This window comes from Zootoca vivipara, chromosome 15 (assembly GCF_963506605.1).
Source record: "Zootoca vivipara chromosome 15, rZooViv1.1, whole genome shotgun sequence".
Lineage (NCBI taxonomy): Eukaryota > Metazoa > Chordata > Lepidosauria > Squamata > Lacertidae > Zootoca > Zootoca vivipara.
This window is the reverse complement of record NC_083290.1, coordinates 719,540-744,681: the sequence shown is the minus strand read 5'-3', so window position 1 is coordinate 744,681 and position 25,142 is coordinate 719,540. Positions and strand designations below refer to the sequence as shown.

At 54.5% G+C, this 25,142-nt stretch overlaps 2 protein-coding genes across 2 annotated transcripts; one reads left to right on the top strand and one right to left on the bottom strand.

Moving 5' to 3' along the window:
- Window positions 1-1,013: 1,013 nt before the first annotated feature.
- SLC46A1 (solute carrier family 46 member 1) lies at window positions 1,014-8,928 on the top strand. Its single transcript, XM_035139944.2, has 5 exons — window positions 1,014-1,385; window positions 2,678-3,533; window positions 4,515-4,598; window positions 5,256-5,412; window positions 6,363-8,928. The coding sequence occupies exons 1-5, from the start codon at window positions 1,014-1,016 to the stop codon at window positions 6,442-6,444; spliced, it is 1,551 nt and encodes a 516-aa protein (XP_034995835.2). The 3' UTR covers window positions 6,445-8,928.
- A 628-nt stretch (window positions 8,929-9,556) lies between these two features.
- On the bottom strand, window positions 9,557-23,496 carry SARM1 (sterile alpha and TIR motif containing 1). The gene is made up of 9 exons (XM_035139328.2): window positions 23,072-23,496; window positions 16,100-16,718; window positions 15,590-15,802; window positions 15,177-15,268; window positions 14,582-14,817; window positions 13,315-13,417; window positions 11,868-12,057; window positions 10,951-11,072; window positions 9,557-10,394 (listed from the first exon to the last, which is right to left on the bottom strand). The coding sequence occupies exons 1-9, from the start codon at window positions 23,494-23,496 to the stop codon at window positions 10,271-10,273; spliced, it is 2,124 nt and encodes a 707-aa protein (XP_034995219.1). The 3' UTR covers window positions 9,557-10,270.
- Between the last annotated feature and the right edge of the window lie 1,646 nt (window positions 23,497-25,142).

Sequence of the window (25,142 nt, the reverse complement as noted above, 5' to 3'; positions counted from 1 at the left end):
TTTCCTTCAGAATTGATAGGTTTGATCGTCTTGCAGTCCATGGGACTCTCAAGAGTCTCCTCCAGCACCATAATTCAAAAGCATCCATTCTTCGGCGATCAGCCTTCTTTATGGTCCAGCTCTCACTTCCATACATCACTACTGGGAAAACCATAGCTTTAACTATACAGACCTTTGTCGGCAAGGTGATGTCTCTGCTTTTTAAGATGCTGTCTAGGTTTGTCATTGCTTTTCTCCCAAGAAGCAGGCGTCTTTTAATTTCGAACTGCTGTCACCATCTGCAGTGATCAAGGAGCCCAAGAAGGTGAAATCTCTCACTGCCTCCATTTCTTCCCCTTCTATTTGCCAGGAGGTGATGGGACCAGTGGCCATGATCTTGGTTTTTTTTATGTTGAGCATCAGACCATATTTTGCGCTCTCCTCTTTCACCCTCATTAAAAGGTTCTTTAATTCCTCCTCACTTTCTGCCATCAAGGTTGTGTCATCTGCATATCTGAGGTTGTTGATATTTCTTCCGGCAATCTTAATTCTGGCTTGGGAATCATCTAGTCCAGCCTTTCGCATGATGAATTCTGCATATAAGTTAAATAAGCAGGGATCAATGCCTTGTCGTGGCGAAGGGGCTTGAATAACTCAGAGAAGCTATGAGCTATGCCATGCAGGGCCACCCAAGATGGACAGGTCATAGTGGAGAGTTTTGACTAAACGTGATCCACCTGGAGAAGGAACTGGCAAGCCACTCCAGTAACCCTGCCAAGAAAACTCCATGGACAAAGACAACAGGGCAGCTATGCCTAGTAGTCCCTATTAATCGAGGAGAGAGGAAGCCAAGCACGCGGGCAAGATTCTTCCCAGTTTCCCAGGCTGCAATGGCTCTCTGCACGCCGCCGTCTTGCCGTGACGTCACGGCAGGTCCGCGAGAGCCGCGCGCGGCGCTTCTCTCTCCTTCCTTCCTCCCTCCGCGCCCCGGCGGCCGCCTCCTTCCTTCTCTCCTCCCGGCTGCCGACCCGGCCATGGCCCGCCCATCCCCGCCGCGTCGGGCCGGGCGGAGCTGGTGGCCGCTCCGCCCCTTGGTCGCTGCTACCGCCGCCGCCGCCATGGCCGAGCAGGCGGCGGGACCCCCGGCGGGACCCCCGGCGGGGCAGCCCGGGGACCAGGCGGAGGCGGAGACGGAGACGGAGGATCGGGCGCGCCGGGCCGGGTGCGCGCGCCCGCGGGCCGTGGAGCCGGTGCTGCTGCTGGCCACGCTGGCCATGGGCTTGCAGGGCCCCCTCTGCACCCAGTACCTGTGGGAGCGCCTCGGCTCCGGGAACGGCAGCAGCGCCGCCCGGCAGGGAGGAGGAGGAGGATGCGCCAACGGGAGCGGCTCCGCCAAGCAGGAGGAGGTGCGTCGCGGCAACGGGGCTTGGCTGGGGTAGACTGCGCCTGAACGGGGAAGCTCACCTGACCAGGCAGCCCGGGAAGGTGTCTTAGAGCCAGTCACGTTCTTGCTCCATCAGGATCTGGACTGCAGGCACAGACTGGCAGCCGTTCTCCTCTGGGTTTCAGGCTGGGGGGGGGGCTGTTGTAGTTGTTGCTGCGTTTATTTATCTCCCACCTTTTGCCCCAGATTGGGACTGGAGGTGGCTTACCGATAAAAACCAAAGCAGAAACACCGATAAAGTAGGGGAAAGCTGGAAACATAGGAAAGTTTTTAAATATGAATGGAATTGAAACCACATACCGTTTTTAAAAGAAAACGAAGAAGAATGTTTGTGGGTATAAAAGATAGCACAGGGTTATTGGTTTGTGGCTTTTTTCGTTCTTGCTTTAATATGTACTTTGTGTTTTTTATCTTGGATTTTAATGCTGTGAAGCGACCTGAGATCTATGAATGAGGGGCAGTAGACAAATTTTAAAAACAACAGACAACAACAACAACACCACAGCATCGGCCTTGATGGTGTCCCTAAGAGATAGCAGACATATATACCAAGTCAGACCCTCTGGACTCCCAGCTCAGTATTGCCTACACTGACTGGCAGCAGCTCTGCGGGGTTTCAGGCAGGGGACATTCCCAGCTCCAAGTTATTTATTTATAATAGATATGTACGGTATATACTGCGGTACCATAAAAACATATCACAGCGGTTTACAACAATGTAAAAGCATAAAACCGTTCAATAAAATCATAAAAATTTGAAACCGAGTTAAAAGCAAACAAAGAATTAAAAGCAAACACCAGCCAACCCTTGTGTTCTTCGTGGCCTGCCTAGACCAGGCAGAATAGAAAAGTTTTTAGTAGGTGCCCGCTGCATCTCCAGTGCCAGGGAGTTCCACAGGACCGGGTCCATGACCTGAGAGGCTTGGTTTCTCATTGTTGTCAAGTGAGCCGCACCACGGGTGATCTCAGTGAGCGAGCTGGGATAGAAGGGTTCAGGCGATCCCTTAGGAATTGTAGACCCAAGTAGCTCGGGGCCTTGTTGATTAACGCAAGACCCTCGAATACAGGTGGGCAGCCGGCGCAGCTCCTTCACAAGGGCAACCCTTGTTCTTGCCCTCCTGCCAGCAATCTGGCCGCGGCCAGCTGTAGCTTCCAAGCCAAGCCCAAGGGCAGCCCTGTGAAGAGCGCCTTGCAGTAGTCCAGCCCTCCTCCTGCCTCACAGCCCTCTGCCTCCCCCCCCTCTTTCTCTCTCAGGAACTGGAGACCCTGGTGGCCCACTGGAACCTCTACCTCAACCTGTCCGGCTTCCTGGTGGGCCTCTTCTCCGTCACGCTGCTCGGCCCCTGGAGCGACTCCAGAGGGCGCCGCCCGGCCCTCGTCCTCCCCTCGCTGGGCATGGCTCTGCAGGCGGCCATCTTCCTGGCCGTGATGTCCCTCCGGCTCCCCGTGGCCTGGCTCCTGCTGGGCCGCATCCTGGCCGGCCTCTCGGGCGACTACAACCTCATCCTGGCTGCCTCCTTCGCCTACGCGGCCGATGTCAGCGACCGGCGAGGGCGCACTTTCCGCGTGGCCATCCTGGAGGCCTGCCTGGGCCTGGCGGGAATGGGAGCCAGCATCGTGGGCGGGCAGTGGCGCCATGCCCAAGGCTACGTGGCTCCCTTCTGGCTGGCCCTCTCGGCTAGCCTCGCCGCCGCTCTCTATGCCGCCGTCTGCCTGCGGGAATCGGTGGAGCAGCCCGGACGGCCCGCGGGGCTCTTCACCCTCCAACATTACGCCTCCGTCCTCCGCCTCTATGTGCCTGGCGCCCGGGGCTGGGAGTGGCACAAGCTGCTCCTGTACTCCCTCGCCTTCTTCCTGGTGGTCACCGTGCATTTTGGGGCCTCGGACCTGCTGGTGCTGTACGAGCTGAGCACCCCGCTCTGCTGGGGCTCGGAGCTGATCGGCTACGGCTCGGCCGCTCACTACCTGGCCTACCTTGCCAGCTTGTTGGGGCTGCGCCTGCTGCAGACCTGCCTCGAGGACGGCTGGGTGGCCGAAGTCGGCCTGCTGTCCAACGTCCTGGGCCTGGGGACGATCGCCCTGGCGAGCACCACACCCCTGATGTTCACAGGTGAGCTGCTCCTGGGAGAGGAGGCGTTGCTTGAGGGTTGGAGAGTCGGAAGGGACACCTGGCGGCCATCTAGCCCAACCCCCCAGCCGCGCAAGGGTCAAAGCTAAAGAGTCCCCCGGCAGATGGACACCAAGCCTCTGCTTAGAAACCTCCAGGGAATGGGAGTCCACCATCTCCCAAGCATCTGTGTAGAATGCTGGGCCAGATGGGTCCCTGGCCTGATCCTGCTACCGGGCTCTCCGCTTGGAGGCCTACTGTGGGAACAGAACCTCCATGCTCAGGGGCAGTCTACCCCTGAATAGACGGTGCAGAACTGAAGAACTGTTGCCCTCGGGTCCTGCTTGTGGGATTCCTGTGGGGGCATATGGTTGGCCACTGTGGGGACAGGGTGTTGGGCTAGAGGGGCCACTGGCCTGATCCATTTCGTTCTGTGCTACGTACCCTCAGTGTCGAGAGGCAGCGTGCCTCTGAATTCCTGCACTGCGGGGGTGGGACTAGATGACCCCTGGGTGCTCCTCCACCTCGGATGATTATAAGATTCTGTGAGCCCTGGTGGGTGGGAAGCGCAAGCGAGGAGATCACAAGCAGGACCTGAGTGGCCTTCCCTATGGGCACAGGATGCCGTGCTAGAATCGCAGAATTGTAGAGTGGGGAGGGAACGCAAGGTTTCATCTAGCTCCCTGCAATGCAGGAATATTTTTGCCCAATGTGGGACTTGAACCCATGACTCTGAGATTAAACATCTCCTCCTACCCTACCAACAGAGCCCCTTGGGCCTGATCCAGCAGGCTCTTATGATGCTCTTGTGGAACCTCCAGGCCCAGAGGCAGTCTATCTAGATTCCTAGAGAGCACTAACTGTCAGAGACAGTCAAGGCCTCTGGTTGCCAGTTGGTGGACATCCAAGGACACTTAAGTTTGCCCCAAACCGAAGTCATTTCAGTGGGTCTCTTCGTTTTCTTTCTCCTCCTTCCCCCGACAGGATACGGCCTCCTTTTCCTCTCCATGACGGTCACGCCTGTGATCCGCTCCAAGTTATCCAGGCTGGTTGACAAGAAGGAGCAAGGTAAGCAAAGCAAGGGTTCGGGGATCCACAGCCAAATCACCTGACCCACAATGCATTGGGGCAAACATGGCTGACAGCTAGGACTGATGGGAATTGTAGTTCAGTCATATTTGGAGGGCCAAAGCTTCCCACTGCTACCCTAAGGACTAAAAACAAACTCAAAAGTTTCTAGTCCTCGTGGCAGAATCCAGAAATAATGGTGCTGGAACGAGCTGCAAGAATCAGGGGTTGTGCATTTACTGGAGAAGCACAACGTGAGTTTCAGACATTTTTTGGGTGGTTGGTGGGAGTCGCTTCCCCAACAGGCTTGAGGACCTCACCTCTCTCCCAAACACCCCTCCTGGGTAGGCTCCCTATGTGTGTGTGTTGCTGGGGACAAAGAGCAAGTTCAGATCCCCAGCTAGGAAGGTCTGGACGTCACAGAACTACAGTTCCCAGCACCCTGGGAAGAGCAGACTCCTTTATAAGATGGTCTCTCGTTGACTGGAGAGGTCAGGTCAGGAAATTGAGCTGCAATTTCTGCATTGCAGGGGTTGGACTAGAGGACCTTTGGGTACACCTTCCATCTCTATGATTGTATGAAAACACCCACCATTTGGGGTTGGGGCATTGGGGGCATGCCCCATGCGTGCCTCAGCTCTCCGCTCTCCCCTCCAGGGGCTCTCTTTGCTGCCGTGGCCTGCGTGGAAGGCCTCTGCTCGCTGGTGGCCACGGGGGTCTTCAATTCCCTTTACCCAGCCAGCCTCTCCTTCATGAAAGGATTCCCCTTCCTCTTTGGGGCCGTCATCCTCCTCGTTCCAGCCGCCATCATCGGGTAAGTCCTCCTCTCTCCATCTTGACCACCCTGGCTTCCTGCATCGCAAGGTCACCTCAAACCCCATAAGAGGAGCCTGGCTGCAGCTGAGTCAGGCCAAAGGGAGCCCTAGTGGCAGCTACTCAAACTGCAGTGTGACGACAGCATTTAGTTGTTATTTATATAGGAAGAAATGGATAGTGTGTAAGGATAGCCTGTGTAAGGATAGCCTGGCTCGTTCAGGCAAAGGGGCCCATCTAGTCCAGCCTCCTGTTCTCACGGAGGCCAACCAGATGCCCCAATGGGAAACCCACCAGCAGGATCCGAGCCCAAGAGCAACTCTTCCCTCTTGCGGTTTCCAGCAACTGGGATTCAGAAGCATGGCTGTCACCTCCAACCATGGAAGCAGAGCCGAGCCTCCTGGCTAGGAGCCCTCCAGAGCCCTCTCCTCCAACTTGCCTAATCTTCTTTAAAAGCCACCCAAGTTGGTGGCCATCCCTGTCTCCTGTGGAAGGGAGTTCCGCAGTCTAACTCTGCCTAAATCTTCCATCAATCAGTTTCGTGGGATCACCACTAGTTCCAGTGTTAGGAGAGAGGGAGGGACAGTCTTCTCTATTCACTTGCAGAATTTTATAAACACCTCTAATGTTGCCATTTAAACTAAAGAGTCCCAAACGACACAATTTTTCTTCCACCACCCCCCCCTTGATCCATTTGGGTTGCCCTTTTCTGAAACGTTTTCCCTCTCTGCAATGCCCTTTTTGAGGTGAACAGAACTGTACACAGTATTCCAAATGCAGTTGTATCATGGCTGCATTTAATTTAATTTTTCTTTTCCTAATGACGCCTGGCATTGCATTTGCCTTTTGTGCAGCTGCAGCACACCCTGGGCTCTATCGGCTCCATTCCTCGGAGGTCCTTAACTCTGCCCCTTTTCTCTCTCTCGCTCTCTCTCTCCCTCCCTCCCCCAGCTGGATTGAAATCCAGGACTCGAAACCCGACTACAGCCACTTTGCCGACATGCCTGGTCCGCTGCAGGAGGCGGAACAATGACCAGCTGACTTTCACCTGAGACATGCTGTGATTTCTGTGCCACTGGATTGGGTGTGTCATGAGGACTAGAACCTTTCTTCAGATCTGTGGAGCAGGGAGGAGGAATCGTAGCCAGGGGAGTGGCGGGGGGGGGGACGACTTTGTGTGTGCCATTCACATTGGCTTTTAGGGGAGACCGCAAAGAAAGCCCCCTCTTCTCTCCCATGAATCTCTTCTTCCGTCCCCGTTCTGGGGTATCACCCACCCCAGCAGTGGGGAGTATTTTCCTTTTCTAGTGGGGCAGCTGCCGCTCTTTCCAGCCCAGTCTGTCGCAAGTCTCCAGGAAACAGAGACAGCGAGTTCATCCCAAGAGAGCAGGCTTCTAGGACGGGCTTGGGTGCCAAGGGGGAGACGGCCCATCTCTCGATGACAGCTAGCTCTCCTGTGCCAAGGGAGGTGGTCCCCCCCCCACTCCTCAAGTTTGCTTCCCCATTCTTACTTCAAGGGGAAATTGCTGGTTGCAGACGGCTCCCGGACACACCTCGACGAGGGTGTGCATCAAAGGACATGTCACAATAAAGTTGGAGGTGTGTGCTGATAAGATGCTCGCTCCTCTCTTTGCCCTTTTGTGGCACGTTGGTACTCTGAGGTGTGCCAACTGGGGCCCTAAAGAGCGGCCTTGGAGATGCATCTCGGCCTGGGGGTGGGCCTGGCGTGGGAGGGAGGGAGGGTTTTCCCACTCCTCCGCCTGTCCTTCTGCACAGAGAACAGATAAGAAGGGAGAGCTGGCAATTCAGGAACATCAGAAGAGGCTGCTGGATCGGGCCCAAAGGGGCCCACTGAGTCCAGCGTCCCGTTCTCACAGTGCAGAACCTAAGCGCCCTTTTCCCTCCTGTGATTTCCAGCCCGTTTGCATGCAGGACGGTGATGAAGAAGAGTTTGGATTTGATATCCCGCTTTATCCCTCCCCGAAGGAGTCTCAAAGCGGCTAACATTCTCCTTTCCCATCCTCTCCCACAACAAACACTCTGCTTGGACTCACAGCTGTCCATGGAGGTGCAGGTTAATTCTGTATCCAGGGCAGCTGGGTCTGGTACGCAGGATGAGACCCTCCCTGCCCACGGACTGTCTCGCCAGAGTGGTGCATGCTCTGGTTATCTCTTGCTTGGACTACTGCAGTGCGCTCTATGTGGGGCCACCTTTGAAGGTGACCCAGAAACTACAATTAAACCAGAATGCGGCAGCTAGACTGGGGACTGGGAGCGACCGCCGAGACCACATAACACCGGTCTTGAAAGACCTACATTGGCTCCCAGTAAATTTCCAATTCAGTGTTGGTGCTGACCTTTAAAGCCCTAAACCAGGCACCCCCAAACTTCGGCCCTCCAGATGTTTTGGACTACAATTCCCACCATCCCTGACTACTGGTCCTCTTAGCTAGGGATCATGAGAGTTGTAGGCCAAAACATCTGGAGGGCCGCAGCTTGGGGATGCCTGCACTAAACAGCCTCGGTCCAGTATACCTGAAGGAGCGTCTCTACCTCCATCGTTCTGCCTGGACACTGAGGTCCAGTGCCAAGGGCCTTCTGGCGGTTCCCTCGTTGCAAGATGCCAAATTACAGGGAACTAGGCAGAGGGCCTTCTCAGTAGTGGCACCTACCCTGTGGAACGCCCTCCCAACAGATGTCAAAGAGGAAAACAACTACCAGACTTTTAGAGGACATCTGAAGGCTTTTAATGCTTAATAAATTATTGTATTTTAATATTTCTATTGGAAGCCGCCCAGAGTGCCTGGGGAAACCCAGCCAGATGGGCGGGGTATAAATAAATTATTCTTATTCTTATTCTTAGTGAGGTGAGTAGGGCTGAGAAACTTCAGAGAAGTGTGACTAGCCCAAGGTCACCCAGCAGCTGCATGTAGAGGAGCGGAGACTCGAACCCGGTTCCCCAGATTACGAGTCTACCACTCTTAACCACTACACCACACTAGCTCTCAAGGATGCCCTTGCAGAGCCGCTGCTGCCAGTCAGTGCAGGCAAACCCAGTAGTCTGGCTCGGTATAGAGGCAGCTTCCAAGTGACCTGTGAATCTGGTCCTTAAAATTGACTGGCAGGGGTGCAAATTGCAATCATTGGGGGTCATAAAGACCAAGGCCCTGTGTGGGGGAACTGGGTGGTGACCGAGGGGAGACCTTCCTTCGGCACTTGGTTCCCTGTCTCCCCCTCCTCCCCCTCTTCCCTCCAACCCTCCAACTGAAAGGCACCCATAATTCAGGGGAACGGCTCACTTGGGCGCCTGTATAATTGACGCTCCCTTCCAGCTCCGCTCACGTTTCCTCCTGACTCTGCAAACTCCACGCCACTCCGGGGCCACAGAGGAGAGGCCACGAGCCTGGCACGGGCAGGAAAGGCTGGGTGATGGGACGGCGGCTGAGAGCAGTCCAGCCAGGAAAGCAAAAAAGATAGATAGATAGATAGATAGATAGATAGATAGATAGATAGATAGATATAGATAGATAGATAATAATAATGATGATAGATAGATAGATAGATAGATAGATAGATAGATAGATAGATAGATAGATAGATGATAGATAGATAGATGATAGATAGATAGATAGATAGATAGATAGATAGATAGATAGATAGATAAGCCAAGGAAGAATAAGGGGCTGTGTTCTGCTGCTACTCCTGAGGCACACCGGGTTTTTTTTCAACAGGTCAAATGCGATTCCTGCATTGCAGGGGGTTGGACTAGATGAGCCTTGGGGGTCCCTTCCAGGAGTAGTGAGCAGCCCTGTTCTTTCTCCACGCCACACATAACCTTATGAACTTCTACCATGGCGCCTCTTTCTCACATCCCCAATGCTGCGGACTTTCTTCACGCTGGGAGTCGTTCTTCCACCTCCTTGGCTGTTTTGGCTTCCCTTTTCTGAACATCTCCTTTTTGAGGACTACACACAGTTCTCCAAACGTGGCCGCACGATAGATTTCTATAACGACCTCATGATCCTGGCCGTTTTGTTCTCAGTTCCTTTCCTAACCATCCCTTGCCTGGGATGTGCATTGTCACTCGGTCAGCCTCACTGAGCTGTCTCTTAGGAGCGCAAGGTCTCACTGCTGGTCTGCCACCTGCAATTCAGGTCCCCATGAGCAGGTACATGAAATTAAGACTTTTTTGACCCAGCATCATTTAACACTTGTTTGCATTGAATTGCATTTGCCATTTTACCACCCATCCACTCCGTTTCGGAGCTCTTTGGAATCTCTTTTGTGTTTAAACGTCCCTGAACTTGGCCACTTTGCCGCTCCTTCCAATCTCTAGAGGGTTTATGAAGGGGTTTGAAATGCAGTCATTTCCTAAACCTCTTACCATTTCCTTAGCTTTAAAAAACAGATGAGCAGACACCTAAAGAAGCTTCTGGAGCCTAGAATCTGATAAATACTTTAATTAATACAAGATAAAGGCTACAAAGGCCACCTTCCCGACTACTTTCCCCACAGCCAAGTAATAACCGAATTTGTTGAGAAACCAAAAATCTTACCCAGGCACACAAAGAGTTAAGAGCCTCTGGTGAAAGGCCACTAGCAAGGGAGAAAGTTTGCTGCTCCAACTGTCTTCCGGAGTTTTGCATAACCTAATTGGCGTATCCCAAAGGCAGCCAGCAGGGGGCACTGACGCAGCAGCAGTGGCTGAGCCTGCAAAAGCTGGGGGGGAGGGGCTGCAGCAGTGGGGTGAGGCCACTCTCTAGGCCAGTGCAGACTTGGGGACAGAAGCAAAGGGTCCCCCTCTTCTTCCCACTCCGCCCCACCGCCCGCTCCGTTGGGGGGAAGCACCTTCCAGCTCCCTAGTTTTGAGGGGCCCCACAGTCCAGGCTGTTTTCCGAGCCAGCGGAGGAATCCCGGGAGGAGCGGCCCTGCAGGAAGCGGATGATCTTCTCAATGGTGGCGTCTTGGTATTCGTGGGACCATCTGCAAGGGAAGTGGAAATGAAACAGCTGAACCACAGGGCTCCTCCCTCCCTCCCTCCCTCCTCCTGGCTTCTCCCTGCCCTGCCTAGAGGAGGAAGGGGGCTGGGCTTTGTAAGCAGCCCCTCTCCGGAGCCCTTTCGCACGCTGCTCATCATCCCTCGTCCATTCCCCCACCCAAAAAAAATATATAGTCCGGCCCCCACAAGGTCTGAGGGACCCCTGCTGAGGACCCCTAAGCTGAACCAAGCCATGCGGTACTTGGTGTGGAAGGGGCCATGGGAAATCTGCAGCTCTTGAGTTTCCCAGGGGTCCCCATTTCCCCCCTGCATGAACTGGAGCACCGATTTGGAAAGGGGCAGGGGAAAGGGTGCAACTTCAAGCCTGGTGCTTCAAAGCGTCTTTTGCACCTGAAGCTATTAGCATTCAATTGGTTTCAAACCCTTTCGGATTCAGCCTTGTCTCCCCGGAGTTTCCCCAGATGCACCCCCCCTCTCTCCCGCAAAGTAGCTGGCTGTGTTGCCCCCTCTGCCCGCCTTATCCCCAGGGACACTCCTCACTTGATCCCGTTGAACTTCAGGATGGCTCTCATGTCCTCAGGGAGGGTCTTTGGATCCGGCCATTCGAAGTGGTCCGTGATCGGGACAATGTTCTTCCCGCTACTCAGGGCTGTGACAATTTCCTGTGAAGCATTTATAAAGAGAGGAGGAAAATCTTGCTTAGGGAGGGGTGAGCTTGTCCAATGTGATCTCCCTTCCTCTCGTCCTGCTGGCTTCCATGTACATTGTATCAGGAAGAATTTGGGCATAATGTGGCAGGACAAAGTCTCCCCAAAAGATGTGCCCTCTCGAGCAAACATTCCCGGCCTGTTTGCACTCCTGTCTCAGTGATATCTATGCTGGTTTGGTCGTGTCCAAAGGATGGTGCTGACCTTTAAAGCCCTAAATGGCCTCGGTCCAGTATACCTGAAGGAGCGTCTCCACCTCCATCATTCTTCCCGGACACTGAGGTCCAGCACCGAGGGCCTTCTGGCGGTTCCCTCGCTGCGAGAAGCAAAGTTGCAGGGAACTAGGCAGAGGGCCTTCTCGGTGGTGGCGCCTGCCCTGTGGAACGCCCTCCCAACAGATGTCAAAGAGGAAAACAACTACCAGACTTTTAGAAGACATCTGAAGGCAGCTCTGTTCAGGGAGGCTTTTAATGTTTAATAGATTACTGTGTTTTATTTTCTGTTGGAAGCCGCCCAGAGTGGCTGGGGAAACCCAGCCAGATGGGCAGGGTATATATAATATATTATTATTATTATTATTATTATTATTATTATTATTATTATTATTATTATTATGGAAGATGGCAGGAGCCCCAAGGAGACCCCTGCCTTGGGGGTCCCCGTCCAACCCTTCTAGGATTCTCTGAATTTCTTCCCTATCTCCCCAAACACAGAGACGCTATGATCCCTGGCAGGGTGAAGCCCTCTCACCTTATGCACCCAATCCTTGCATTCAGTGTCCCCCACGCACTTATCGAGGGCGTTGCGCGAAAGCAGCATCACGAAGTTCCGGGCGCTCATCACGCTCTGAATCAGCTTGTCCTCGAACTTCCCGGCCTCCAGCTTCTCCACGTCGATGAAGACGCTGAATCCGTGCAGTTGCAGGTGGACCTTCAGGAGACTGGGGGAGCGAAAACGGGGCGGGGGGTGCAGGAAAGGAAGGGTGGTTTGACCCAGGCACCCAGAATTGGGCTCTTTCCGATTGAGTCTCCGGAGAGAGGAGAGATTTAGGGCGATGGCATAAAGGGAAAGGGTTGGAGAACCCCCTTTCCCCTCCGGCTGCAACCTCAGTCCAAACTGCACACCCTCCCACAGCTGCTGCCGGCCTACCTTAGTGGGCTGTTGTAAAGGAAATAACGTCCGTACGCCCTCCTCTCCCCCTCCCTCCCCCCTGGTGTGTGCTTGTGGTTTCTCAGCCCTTCCCCATCTTTACTTAACATGAGCCATTATGGGAGACTGCAATTGTTCAGAAAGCGGAACAATAAATGCATAATTAATAAGCCAGTGCTCTGAACGCATCGAAAGTCTTACAATATCAACGCTAAGGATAATTAGATCCATTTCACCGTCCTATTTTTAGGTCTTAATGGGTGCATTTTATTCTCCCTACGCCCCCACCAGAGAACGCAGGTCTCCTGTAGAAATGCAACATGTAAAAATCTACTACTGCTGCTAACAGTAGCGCAAAGTGTGGTTGCAGTGAGTTCCGCAGGTTAATTCTACACTGTCTCATGGTGCCCTTACCGGTACATGTTTCTGGCCAATGAGGACTGCAAGCCTTGCTCTGAGCCCAGCTTGTCAGAGATCCTGCCGACCTTTTCGGACCAACCTTTCAGAGATCGCATGGACTACAACTCCCATCAACCCTGAACATCGGCCAACCTGGGGTTGCTGGGAGTTGGAGTCCAACACCCTCTGGATGACATTGGGTTGGGGAGAGCCGCCGTGGGCCAACCCCTGCTTCCTTGCACAGAGAGGTTGAGAGATTAGAAGCAATTGATAGAATCATAGAGACAGAAGGGACCCCCAAGGGTCATCCAGGCCAACCCAACCCAAGCTCTCTTTAAAAACCTCCAATGAAAGTCCACCACCTTATGAGGGTGTCTGTTCCGCTATCAAAAAGCTCTTATTGCCAGAAAGTTATTCCTCATAGTATTCCAGGTGCCCAAGCCAGGATAGAGTGGTCATATCCTGGTCCTATTTCCCTTGCTCTGGACACTGGACTTCTGTTGATGCAGCAGAGAATTGCATTCGCCTTTTCTGCTGCTACATCACACAGTTGGCTCTTTACAGAAAGAAAAAAGGAAGGCTTTTCTCTTTGACATGCCCATACGTGTGAATGGTCCGCGCTGCTGCTCCCTGGCATTCCCCTGCCCACCTGGCCAGCTGCGCCCCAGTGGCTCTCCGGTAGCTGATGAAGACGTCTGTCCCCTCCAAGGCGGACTTTCCGCTGCTGCAGGGCAGAGGCGAATGGAGCATCTCTGGGAGGAGACAGGAAAGGGGTGGGTGGCCATGGGACCCTTCCCAAGAGTTTCATAGCAGGCCCAGGCGATGTGGTGCCGTGGCTTCTCTCCAAGAAATTTCGAAGCATTTGCACCCGCTCCCTTTCCCACTCTTTCTTCCGGAGGAGAGAGAGCTCCCAGCCATGGGAGGCTGGACTCCATGCCCAGGGTCCCTGGCACAAAGCCTCAGACATGTATGCTGCTGACCGCCTTTGCATGAGCTTTGGCAGGAGAGAAGGCCTTGGTTGATCCATAGGGACCCCAAAAGTCATCTAGTCCAACCCCCTGCAAAGCAAAAGAATCCCTGAGCCAAGGCTTCCCACGGGGGCATCTGGCTGGCCACTGTGAGAACAGGAGGCTGGACTAGATGGGCCATTGGCCTGATCCAGCAGCCACAATCTAATGTCCTTATGCTAGCGGGAGTAGAAACTGGTCCTGCACACACTGGGCATGTGGACTCTCAGTGTGGAAAAGATTCCCCACCTTAGATCCATGGGTTCCCTCCCTTCCAACAGCAAGTTGTTTCATGGTCTTGAAAGACCTGCATTGGCTCCCAGTACGTTTCCGAGCACAATTCAAAGTGTTGGTGCTGACCTTTAAAGCCCTAAATGGCCTCGGTCCAGGATACCTGAAGGAGCGTCTCCACCCCCATCGCTCTGCCCGGACACAGCGACCCACTGCCGAGGGCCTTCTGGCGGTTCCCTCGTTGCGAGAAGCCAAGTTGCAGGGAACTAGGCAGAGGGCCTTCTCGGTGGTGGCACCTGCCCTGTGGAACGCCCTCCCAACAGATGTCAAAGAGGAAAACAACTACCAGACTTTTAGAAGACATCTGAAGGCAGCCCTGTTCAGGGAGGCTTTTAATGTTTTATTTTTCTGTTGGAAGCCGCCCAGAGTGGCTGGGGAAACCCAGCCAGATGGGCGGGGTATAAATAAAAAACTATTATTATATTATTATCATGGAATCATACTGTAGAGTTGGGAGGGACACCCAGGGGTCATCCAGCTCAGCCCCGTTTTAAGACCTCCAGTGAAGAAGAGCACACCGCCTTGCGAGCGAGGCCGTCCCACTGCCAAACAGCTCTGACCCTCAGGGTGTCCTTCCCGGGGGTTGGGGGGTCCGCAGAGCAGGGGGGGAGAGGTTACCTCGGGCCGCCGAGAGGATGCGGACACGGTGGAATCCCGTGTGGACCTGGCAGTCCTCCTCCAGCTGCTGCTCCGTCACCCGGTGGAGGAAGTTGCGGTCAATGCCACTGGTGACCAGGTTGTAAGTGTACTGGCGGAATTTGGGGTCCACGGAGCCCAGCCAGTCGGCCAGGTTGCTGCGGTCGCAGGTGGAGTAGCTGGCGTAGGTCTTGAGCTCTGTCAGCTCCCGGAAAAACCTGGGGGAAGGAGGGGGGCGGCTCAGTAGGGCTGCAGGGGGGGGACACCTCCTGCCAGGTTGGAGCAGAGGCACGCTGCTTTTTTGGGGGGTGTTGTTCAGCGTGGAGGGGGAACTGGCCAGCCCTCCAGGTGCTCGAAACCCTTTTGCATAGCTGAATTTCCTGCAAATGTGGCATGTGCTTTAAAAAAAATGTTGGAGTTTTATGGCAAACAGGAGCAGATTGATAGCCCTGCTGTACTTGGTGAGCAATAGCACAGCTGCTGTTTTTGATCTGGAGGGGACCCTCAGAGATCATCCAGCTCAACCCCGCTTCTCGGCGCAGGAGCTCCTCCTCCTCGGATGCCGAGAGATCCTTACCGCTTGCGTGTGATGCTGGAGGTCATCTTGAGGTCCACTCGCAAATCCTCCTCCGTCATCCTCAGAAGCAGGTCGCCATCCACCTGGTGCTCCTGGGGGGAGAGGAAGGGTGGGGTAAGTTTCACGTCCAAAGGTGTGAGCAAGGGGAGAGAAACCAACATGATCCATGGAGGGACTCCACTATGGAAAACGGTTGTGGTGTTTGGTAGAAAAGGTGAGTGTAAGCTCTATGTTCTTAGGAGGGGTCTGCAAGAGCCAGGGGTGGGCTAGGGAGGCAGCTTTTGGGGGAGGCCTGTGTGGGGACTGAACTGTGAACCCCACAGACACATGCAGTCTCCTCAGGGGCTCTCTCCTCTCTCCAGGAGCCCCGACCCCCATTCCCCACACAACAACCGCCCCATTGCAAGCCCTACCAGGAAATTGGGGCAGTATTTGACAAAGCCGATCTGCTGCAGCCACTTCTGAACCTCCAGGGGCTTCCAGTTGGGCACAGCGGGCAGCAGGCGCCGGGGCACCTCCTCGCCCATCGTGCGGAGCGCCCTCTTGGCAAGCGAGGAGGTGGTGCCGTCCGGGGAGTAGCAGACAATCCTCTTCAAGCTCTGGATGGCCCCGATCTCTGTGAAAATCTGAGCAAAGCCAAGCATTCATTCAGTTTGTGCGTTGGTGGCCCACATAAGTTCCTCTTCCTCCCCATTTGGCCCTCACAACAACCCTGCAAGGTAGCTTAGCCCGAGAGGGAGCAACCAGCTTGCCAATGAGCTTCATGGTGGAATGGGGATTTGAACCCTGGTCTGTCCCAGATTCTAGTCATGGATTGGATCCTTCCAGGACCTTCTGCATGCATGCAAAGCAGGGGCTCTGCCGCTGAACTAGCAGAGGAAGTAAGATGCTAGTCCTCATGGCTCTGCATGCAAACAAGCTACCTGCATCTTCTTCTGCTGGGCCTTAATGGCGGCCTCTGCGCACAGGTAGAAGGCAGCCAGGCACTGGGCCTCTGGGCGGGAGCTGTCCAGGAGGGGCACCAAGCGCTGCAGGTCCTCGGCCGTCCTGCCCTGGCTGTTGTCGCTGCTGCCCAGCAAGGTGTGGGCAAAATGCCCCGGGTCCAGCGTGGCCACGAAGGGCTCCACCAGCGCCAGGGTCCCCGAGTGCTCCACCTCCTTCTCCACCTCCTTGTTGGTGGCCAGGACGGCCACAGCCAGGCAGGCGTGGAACTGCACCAGGCAGCCGTCCTTGGAGAAGGCCAGCGGGAAGAGCCACTCGGCCGCCTTCTTCTCCACCATCAGCCGCTGGTTGGCCGGCCCGCCATGCATGGCCGCGTTGGCCAGGGCGGCGGCGCAGTGGTGCAGGACCACGGGGTCACTCCAGCGGCACCAGTAGAGGAGCGCGTCCAGGCCGCCGTCGGAGATCAGCTGTGAGCAGGTGTCCTCGGAGTGCTTGAGCATGTGCTCCAGGATCCCCGAGGTGCTGCGCGCCAGAGGGAGGCTCTCACGGTCCTTGGACAGGTTCAGGATCACGCCCAGGCCGATGCGAGCCACGCGGTCCCTGGGGGCAGAGAGCGGGGAGGCAGAACGGGATCAGGAAAGCAGCCTGGGGGGGCGGGGATGCCGTGGAAAGAAGGCCCTTCATCACATGGCCCAGAGTTAAACAGCGGAACTCCCTCCCACAGGAGGCAGGGATGGCCACCAACTAAGATGGCTTTAAAGGAGGATTAGACAAATCCAGGAAGGAGGAGAGAGGTATCGGTGGCTCCCAGCCGTCCTCTGCCTTCACAGTCAGAGGCAGCAATGCTTCTGAATACCAGTTGCTGGAAAATGCAGAAGGTCCTTATGCACTCAAAAAGTACTCAGAGGTACCTTCCTTGTTAAGGCAGGTAGCACAGAATCGTGGAAGTGCAGAGCTGGAGAGGGTCGCAAGGGGCATCTATTCCAACCCTCTGCAATGCAGGTTGGACTCCAGGGCTGATACCACTGACTCTGCAGAATCAGGGCCGGTGCATCCATTTAGGAGAACTAGGCAGTTGCCTAGGGCGCGTAAATGGAGGGGGCGCTGGCCAGCCTGCCCCGCAAAACCCCCGCACCACCGCCGCCCTCCCACGGCGCACACTCGCGCTCCTCCCGCCTATGGAGGGGACGGTGTGAGCTCCTCAGCGGCTGCAGCGAGTGAGCGGGCGGTGGCGACAGCAGCGCCCGTAGCTGAAGCCTTCAGCTATGGGCGCTGCTGCCGCTGCTCGCTCACTGCAGCCGCTGAGGAGCTCACAGCGCCCCCTCCACAGGCGGGAGGGCGCTGAGCTCTCCTTTTGGCTTGCGCTCCTCCCGCCTATGGCAGGGGTGCCAGCAGTGTTGTGCATGGGGCATGACACATGTGCCGGGGGGCGCCAGAAGGTGATTTTGCCTAGGGCGCAAAAAGCCCTAGCACCGGACCTGTGCAGAATATTCTATGTTAACTGTGTGTGTGTGTGTGGCTGCCATGCAGGAGAAGGTGTCTATGGGGGTGGAGGAAGGAAGGAGGGACTTTGCTTCAGCCGGGGCTTGGACCCATAGCTGGGGCGGGCCAGGGAGTGTCCCCCCCAACAGAGGGGGAAGGAGGGCTTTTGCATTTGCAAGGCTTAACAGCACCCCCCCCCCCAACACACACCCATCAGATTCTGCCAGGCTGGCTTGTTCCAGGAAGTGAGCGAAGCGCCCCATTCTGGGAAAACTTGTGCTCTCTCTGTGAGTGACTGCCGGCCCTGGCAGGGTTCCCATCATGCCATCTCTGGAGGAGGCTGGATCCTGCGCTCAGGACCTACCTGGCCCTGCCAGATGGGCCGCCTATCTCAAGGAAATGGAGAGCATGGTCTGCAGCCTCCAGATAAATTATACAGAACTGTAAGAGCTAGAGAGGGACTTAGAGGTCACGTGGTCCCCGTTCAATACAGGGAATCCAGAGCGCTACTGGATCTCCGAAAGATGGCAATGGGGCCTGGGGTGGCAATGGGGGGGCTGTTGGGGCACAGGCAGCCCAACAGGAGGTGGTGTCCGATCCAACTCATCCCAGTTTCGTCATCCTCCTTTTATCGCTTGACTCTTAATCTTAAGCAGAAGTGCTCTTAGGGAACGGCTTAGGGAGCTGGGTATGTTTAGTCTGGAGGAGAGAAGGTTAAGGGGTGATATGATAGCATGTTCAAATATATCAAAGGATGTCATATAGAGGAGGGAGAAAGGTTGTTTTCCGCTGCTCCAGAGAAGCGGACACGGAGCAATGGATGCAAACTACAGTGGAACCTCGGTTTATGAATTTTCAGTTTACGAACACAACGGACCCACCTGGAACGGATTAATTCACTTTCCATTACTTTCAATGGGAAAGTTCGCTTCAGTTTATGAATGCTTCAGTTTATGAACAGACTTCCGGAACCAATTGCACCCATGCTTCGGGTTAAGTACGCTTCAGGTTGAGTACTCTGCGGACCCGTCTGGAACGGATTAATCCACTTTCCATTACTTTCAATGGGAAAGTTCGCTTCAGTTTATGAACGCTTCAGTTTATGAACAGACTTCCGGAACCAATTGTGTTCATAAACCAAGGTACCACTGTACAAGAAAGAAGATTCCACCTAAACATTAGAAAGAACTTCCTGACAGTAAGAGCTGTTTGGCAGTGGAATTTGCTGCCAAGGAGTGTGGTGGAGTCTCCTTCTTTGGAGGTCTTTAAGCAGAGGCTTGACAGGCATATGTCAAGAATGCTTTGATGGTGTTTCCTGCTTGGCAGGGGGTTGGACTGGATGGCCCTTGTGGTCTCTTCCAACTCTAGGATTCTATGGTTCTTGTGCTCAGCTTCCCAGAGGCAAGTGTGAGAGCAGGAGGCTGGACTAGGTAGGCCATTGGCCTGTTCCAGCAGGCTCTTCTTCATATGTTCTTGGCCCTGCTGAATTCTGCATCTTCAGGTGCCTGAATCGCTGCGCCGTGGAAGATCCAGCAAGCTTGTTCTGTGCTGCTCCAGAGAACCAAGGGATTCAAGTGTCAAAGAAGAAAATCCCAAATAAACCTTAGAAAGACGCCTGCCTTTTGCCCTTCCTCGGGAGGTGGGGTCTCTCCCTCATTTCAGTTTTTTTAAGCAGAGGATAGACAGCATCTGTTTTAAAATCTCCAAGGAAGCGGAGCCGTCCACCTTCCAAGGGAGTCTGTTCCACTGTCCAGCAGCTTTGACACTCAGAAAGTTCTTCCTAATCTTTAGCTGGAATCTCCTTTTTTTTGGTAACTTGAAGCCATTGATTCAGGTCCTGGAGCCACAGAAAACAAGCTTGTTCCCTCTTCCACATGACAACCCTTGAGATATCTGAAGATGGATCTTGTCTCACCTCTCGGCCTTCTCTTCTCCAGGCTAAACACACATGAGAAGAGCCTGCTGGGTCAGGCCAGTGGCCCATCTAGTCCATCACCCTGTTCTCTCACACAGTGCCCGACCAGATGCCTATTATGGGATGCCCGCAAGCAGGGCTTGGGCACAAGAGCAACTCTCCCCTCCTGTGGCTTCCAGCTCCCTCCTTCTCTGCCCTGCTCCCATCGGGGCCCCTCTGCCTCCGGAGACCACCTCATCTTGGCACAGCTGCCAGCCGGATTCATCCTCCAGAGTGGTGACGAGCAATCAGCACGCAGCAGCAGCAGCACAGCATGTCCTGGCCACATGGAACAGAACAAGGCGGGTTCCACTTACCCCCCCCCCCCCGCCTTGGATCCCCACCCTGGCGAGGCAGGCTGGCGGTAGGAAGGGGAGAGGTGTGTGGTTTATCCGGAGAGATGCAAAGGCCAAGAGCCGCTCCCTCCTGCCAGGAAGCTCCTCCGATGGATCCAAAGTCGTTCTGGGTCTCGGCTAATGCATTTTCCCAATTAGGGCCCTTAAAAGCCCACCTGGCAGAGGGGAGAGCTGCCTCGGCCCTTCCTGTGGGGCTCCAGAAAGGACATTGTGCCCCAGGGCAGGTTCCGAGGTTGTTCTGTTCTCAAGCAGATCCTGGCAAACTTTGGTTTTTATTTCATTGATACTGAGCATCGTAGCCAAGTGGGGATTTGAACCCGGATCTCCCAGGTGGTAGTCCTCATTTAATCCCCACAACATCCCTGTGATTGAGCTTAGGCTGAGAGGTAGCAACTGGGTTTCAAGGTCAAACCCAGTGAGCTTCATGGTGGCCGAGTAGGGATTTGAACCTGGGTCTCTCCAGGGTCCTAATTCTCATTTAATCCCCAGACTGCCCTGCAGGGTTGAACATGGGACCTTCTGGCTGCAAAGGTCTGTTCTACCAAAGCAGCTTCTTCTCCCTAAGAATAAAGCAAGATGCTAGTCCTCATGGTTCCGAATTTAAATAAACGCTGCTTTAAATAGGAACGTACAAAGCCTCCATATACAGTTGCAGACCAGTAGTCCACCTAGCTCAGTACTGCCTACACAGACTGGCAGCAGCGGCTCCCCAGGAGTCCAGGCAAGGGGGTCTTATTCTCTAGCCCTATCTAGAGACACCTGCGCTGCTCTGCCCCAGAGCTATGATGGCTTTTTCTCCTAGCTAGTTGACTGAATCAGTGTTCTCGAAGCTACGAACATGAGTTTGACCAAACTGCGGGAGGCAGTGCAAGACAGGAGTGCCTGGCGTGCTATGGTCCATGGGGTCACGAAGAGTCGGACACGACTAAACGACTAAACAACAACAGTTGACTGAATATCAACAACGAATAGTTTGTCATCCTGGCATGACTCAGGGCAGATATTGCTGCTGATATGACTCCAGAATTGGGGGGGGGGGCAGGAGTCAGCAGCCCAGTCAGGCCAGGACTTGGGGGGAGGGTCAAAATCCGGGGTCCCACTCAGCAACGTGAGCAGGATTTGCAACAGGCCTGGCTTGGCCCATTTCAAAGAAAGCAAAGCATTGAATGTGCCCACGTTACATGTTGCCACTCCTGAAAGACCATTGAGGGTAGGTTCCCTAAGAAAGAGCCTGCCAATGGCCCATCGAGTCCAGCATCCTGTTCTCACAGTGGCCAAACAGATTGCGAAAAGGGGAACCGGGAGGCAGGATCCGAGCACAAGAGCCCTTTCTCCCATCCTGCAGTTTTCAGCTACTGGGATTCAGAAGGACTGCTGCCAGGGACTGGAGGCAGAGCTGAGCGATTGTGGCTGGTAGCCACGGATCATAGAATCATAGAGTTGGAAGAGACCACAAGGGTCATCCAGTCCAACCCCCTGCCAAGCAGGATCGTCCTCTCCTTCTCTATGGATTTGTCCAGTCCTCCCGAGTCCCACAGTTTAACTATGCATTGCCTAAGCGCACCATTTGCAAGCCTTCATTTGTGGTGTCACAGGAGCGGGAAGGCCCTGGGAGCCCCCAGTATAAAACCACTGTTGTGTCTCTGCACGAAAACCTGCCCTGCCTCGCTTCCTTCTCAGCCTGCCTCTGCTGTACCTCTGCTATTGAGAGGTGTGAGTGGGGGGGGGGATCTCTCTGGAGGCAGGGACACAGCGATCACGCACCTTCAGGCAAGGGCATGCCCAGAACAGGGACTCATGCAGAGAACCCACGGGGGGGGGCTCCTTTTGGGGGTTCCTGCACACTCGAAAAGCAAACCTTTTAAAAGCGGGTGGGGAAATCCCTTTGGGAAAGAAAGGCTGTCGGAAAGGGAGTATAGGAAGGAGGAATTTTTGTGAGCGTGTCACTTCATCCCTACACAAATACCGTGTTTCTCCAAAAATAAGACACCGTCTTATATTTATTTTTCCTCAAAAAACAAAAAAACAAAAAAACACGGTGGCTTATTTTCAGGGGATGTCTTTTTATATTATTATTATTAAGTATGGTACAGTTTAACCTACAAGGTTAAACTGCCTATCATCACTATGGCTTATTTTCGGGGTATGGCTTATTTTAGGAGAAACACGGTATTGCCCCATTGCCGAGGACAGGGAACCGGAGGTCCAGGGGCCAAATGCGGCCCCCTCCATCCAAAACCACACCCCCTCCCCCTAGTCCACACACCTGTCTGGCCCTTGCTTCACACCCTCGAGTTTCTTTGCTGGCAGGAAACATGCCCATTCCCCTTTCCTGTCTCATAGAATCATAGAAAGGTAGAGCTGGGAGGGACCCCCAGAGGTCATCTAACCTCACCCCTGCAGCGCAGGGATCGTAGCTAAATAATCTCTTACAAACAGCCGTCCAACTTCTGCTTATCAGCCTCCAATGAAGCAGAATAATATAACTGTACGGTTGGAAGGGACCCCTAAGCATCATCTCTCTCATATATACATATACATTCAGGTTTATAAGCAATCATAAAGCAAACAAATAACAAAGTCCCTTTGACTTCCCTCCTCCCTTTTGTGGGTCCTTATGTTAACTTTTTCTCCTGCATCTTCTCTGTTACTCCACTTCTATTAAATCTTCAATAAAACCACAGTCCAACTTTTGACTACAAGCACCATTCCAGTCCCACTAATAATTTTAATTGTTGACAATGGTTTTTTTTTAAAAAATAAATGATGTATTTCCCCCATTCCTTATTGGAATTTTGGTCTTCCTGATTCCTAGTTCTTCTGGTCAGTTTTGCCATTTCTGCATCAGCTTAATCCGCCATTCTTCTCTGGTAGGGAATGTGCCTCCCCCCTAAGCATTATCTAAGTCCATCCCTCTGCAACGCAAGAATCACACCTAAGGAATCACTAGCACATTGTGCCCCCCCCCCCAAAAAACACCCCTGCATTCATTGCTTGGCCTCCTTTTGCCTCTGGACCCTCCCACCTTGGCATGCGGCTCCTGGAAGCTTGCAATGAAGGGAATGTGGCCCTTGAGCTGGAAGGAAAGGTCGCCACCCCTGGCCTCCTGCAGACGCCTCGGCCGGTCCTCCCCTCCCCGCCGGTCCCCCTGCCTGGCTCACCTGTTCTCCGCCACCAGGATCTGCTCCAGGAGTTTGCCCGCCTGGCACTTGGTCTCGTGGTCGGCCGTCTGGAGCAAGGACAGCAGCAAGTCCAGGCCCCCCTCCAGGCGAATGGCGTTGCACAGGCCCTTGGCGACCTCCCTGCCCACGGTGGGCATCAGCCAGGCCTCCTCCACCAGGGCCAGGATCTCGGCCAAGCCGCTTTGGAGGTCCTCGGGGCCGGCCGCTTGCTTGGTGGCCGAGATGGCCTGGTGCAGGTCGGGCAGGATCCTGTTGAGGGCCGCTTGGATGGCCGGGCTGGCCCCCGGCGAGCTCTCCTGGGACGCCCCGGGGCTGTCTCCCCACCAGTCGACCGTCAGCGCCTCCGAGTCAGACATGGCTAAGCGGCACAGTCTATAGGCAGAGACGAGAAGAGGGAGCACCATCGGGGTGGGGGGGTGAGTGGGGGGGCGTCAGGGAAGGGGGAGGCACCTTAAAGCTGCATCTCCGGATCTGGGGATGTGCCCAGGGCGGGCTTGGGAGCCTGGGGTCCGGCTGGCAGGAGGCTGGCACAGCGAGGCGCAGCCAAGGTGAGTCTGGGCGGGGCAGAAGAAGTGATGGAGAGAGATGGAGAGCCGAGGATGCAGGGCTGGAGGAAGGAAGGAGTCGGGCGCGATCTTGGGTACCACTTGCCTGGCAGCTGAGCTGTTCCTCCTCCTGATGCGCGATGCAGAGCTCTTTGCCGGCAGAGAGGCTGCTGCCAAGCCCACCCCCTCCGATGATGCCTCGCCTTCCCCGCCGCGGGAATGAAGTCACCTCCCCCTAAAAGGAGGGCCTGTCGCCGTGGCAACCGCATCTTCCTCCCTCCCTCCCTCCTTCCCTCTCGCCTCTCCTCCTGGTGAGACAAAGAGAAGGGATGCTTGGTCGTGTCCTCGGCTTCTTTAGGTACATCATGATATTGCACCTGAGGAATTCAGGTGTGGGGTTGGGGAGGGGGAGGGGGGAGGGAGAGTTTGGGAGGTTGGTGGGGAGCGGCGATTGGACGGGAGTTTGACTTGTGGTTCCTCAACTCAGTCCTACAACTCCCATCAGCCTCAGCGAGCATGCGCTCCTCGGCAGCAAATCGTGGGTTCGGGGGGGGGCTTTGCCCGCCCCACCAGAGGACAGGATCACAGAATCGTGAAATTGTAGGGCTGGAAGGGACCCCCAAGGGTCATTTAGTCCAACCCCCCGCAAGGCAGGAATCACAGCTAAAGGATCCCCGAGAGGTGGACACCTGGCCTCTGCTTAAAAACCTCCATTGAAGGAGAGCCCACGACCCCTTTACCCTCAGGACGTACTTCCTAAGCTTGAGTGGAAATCTCTTTTCTTGTGATCTGAAGCCCTTGGTTAGGATCCTACTCTCTGGAGCAGCAGAAAGCAAGTTTGCCCCATCTGAGCAACTCTTCAGGTATCTGCAGTCAAGAGTATTATTTTCCCAGCCTTATTCTGTTGTTGTTGTTGTTTAGTCGTTTAGTCGTGTCCGACTCTTCGTGACCCCATGGACCACAGCACGCCAGGCACTCCTGTCTTCCACTGCCTCCCGCAGTTTGGTCAAACTCATGTTCGTAGCTTCGAGAACACTGTCCAACCATCTTGTCCTCTGTCGTCCCCTTCTCCTTGTGCCCTCCATCTTTCCCAACATCAGGGTCTTTTCCAAGGATTCTTCTCTTCTCATGAGGTGGCCAAAGTATTGGAGCCTCAGCTTCACGATCTGTCCTTCCAGGGAGCACTCAGGGCTGATTTCCTTAAGAATGGATAGGTTTGATCTTCTTGCAGTCCATGGGACTCTCAAGAGTCTCCTCCAGCACCATAATTCAAAAGCATCAATTCTTCGGCGATCAGCCTTCTTATGGTCCAGCTCTCACTTCCATACATCACTACTGGGAAAACCATAGCTTTAACTATACGGACCTTTGTGTGCCAAACCACACAAAATGGCCTGTTGTTCTGAGGACTCTGGCTGCGTACACAACATGTACTTAAAAAAAAAAAGACTTCCCCCAAGAAAATCTTGGGATTCACCCCTCACAGCACTGCAATTCCCAGCAGA

What these genes read in the sequence shown, in the direction of transcription:
- SARM1 (XM_035139328.2), bottom strand. Translation starts at nt 23,496, where the DNA reads ATGGTGCTCCCTCTTCTCGTCTCTGCCTATAGACTGTGCCGCTTAGCC. An exon ending in TCCAGCATCACACGCAAGCG is followed by an intron (nt 14,818 to 15,176) that starts GTAAGGATCTCT and finishes TCCTTCCCCCAG; the next exon opens with GTTTTTCCGGGAGCTGACAG. An exon ending in GCAAGGATTGGGTGCATAAG is followed by an intron (nt 11,073 to 11,867) that starts GTGAGAGGGCTT and finishes AATGCTTCACAG; the next exon opens with GAAATTGTCACAGCCCTGAG.
- SLC46A1 (XM_035139944.2), top strand. Translation starts at nt 1,014, where the DNA reads ATGGCCCGCCCATCCCCGCCGCGTCGGGCCGGGCGGAGCTGGTGGCCG. An exon ending in CACACCCCTGATGTTCACAG is followed by an intron (nt 3,534 to 4,514) that starts GTGAGCTGCTCC and finishes TTCCCCCGACAG; the next exon opens with GATACGGCCTCCTTTTCCTC. An exon ending in GTTCCAGCCGCCATCATCGG is followed by an intron (nt 5,413 to 6,362) that starts GTAAGTCCTCCT and finishes TCCCTCCCCCAG; the next exon opens with CTGGATTGAAATCCAGGACT.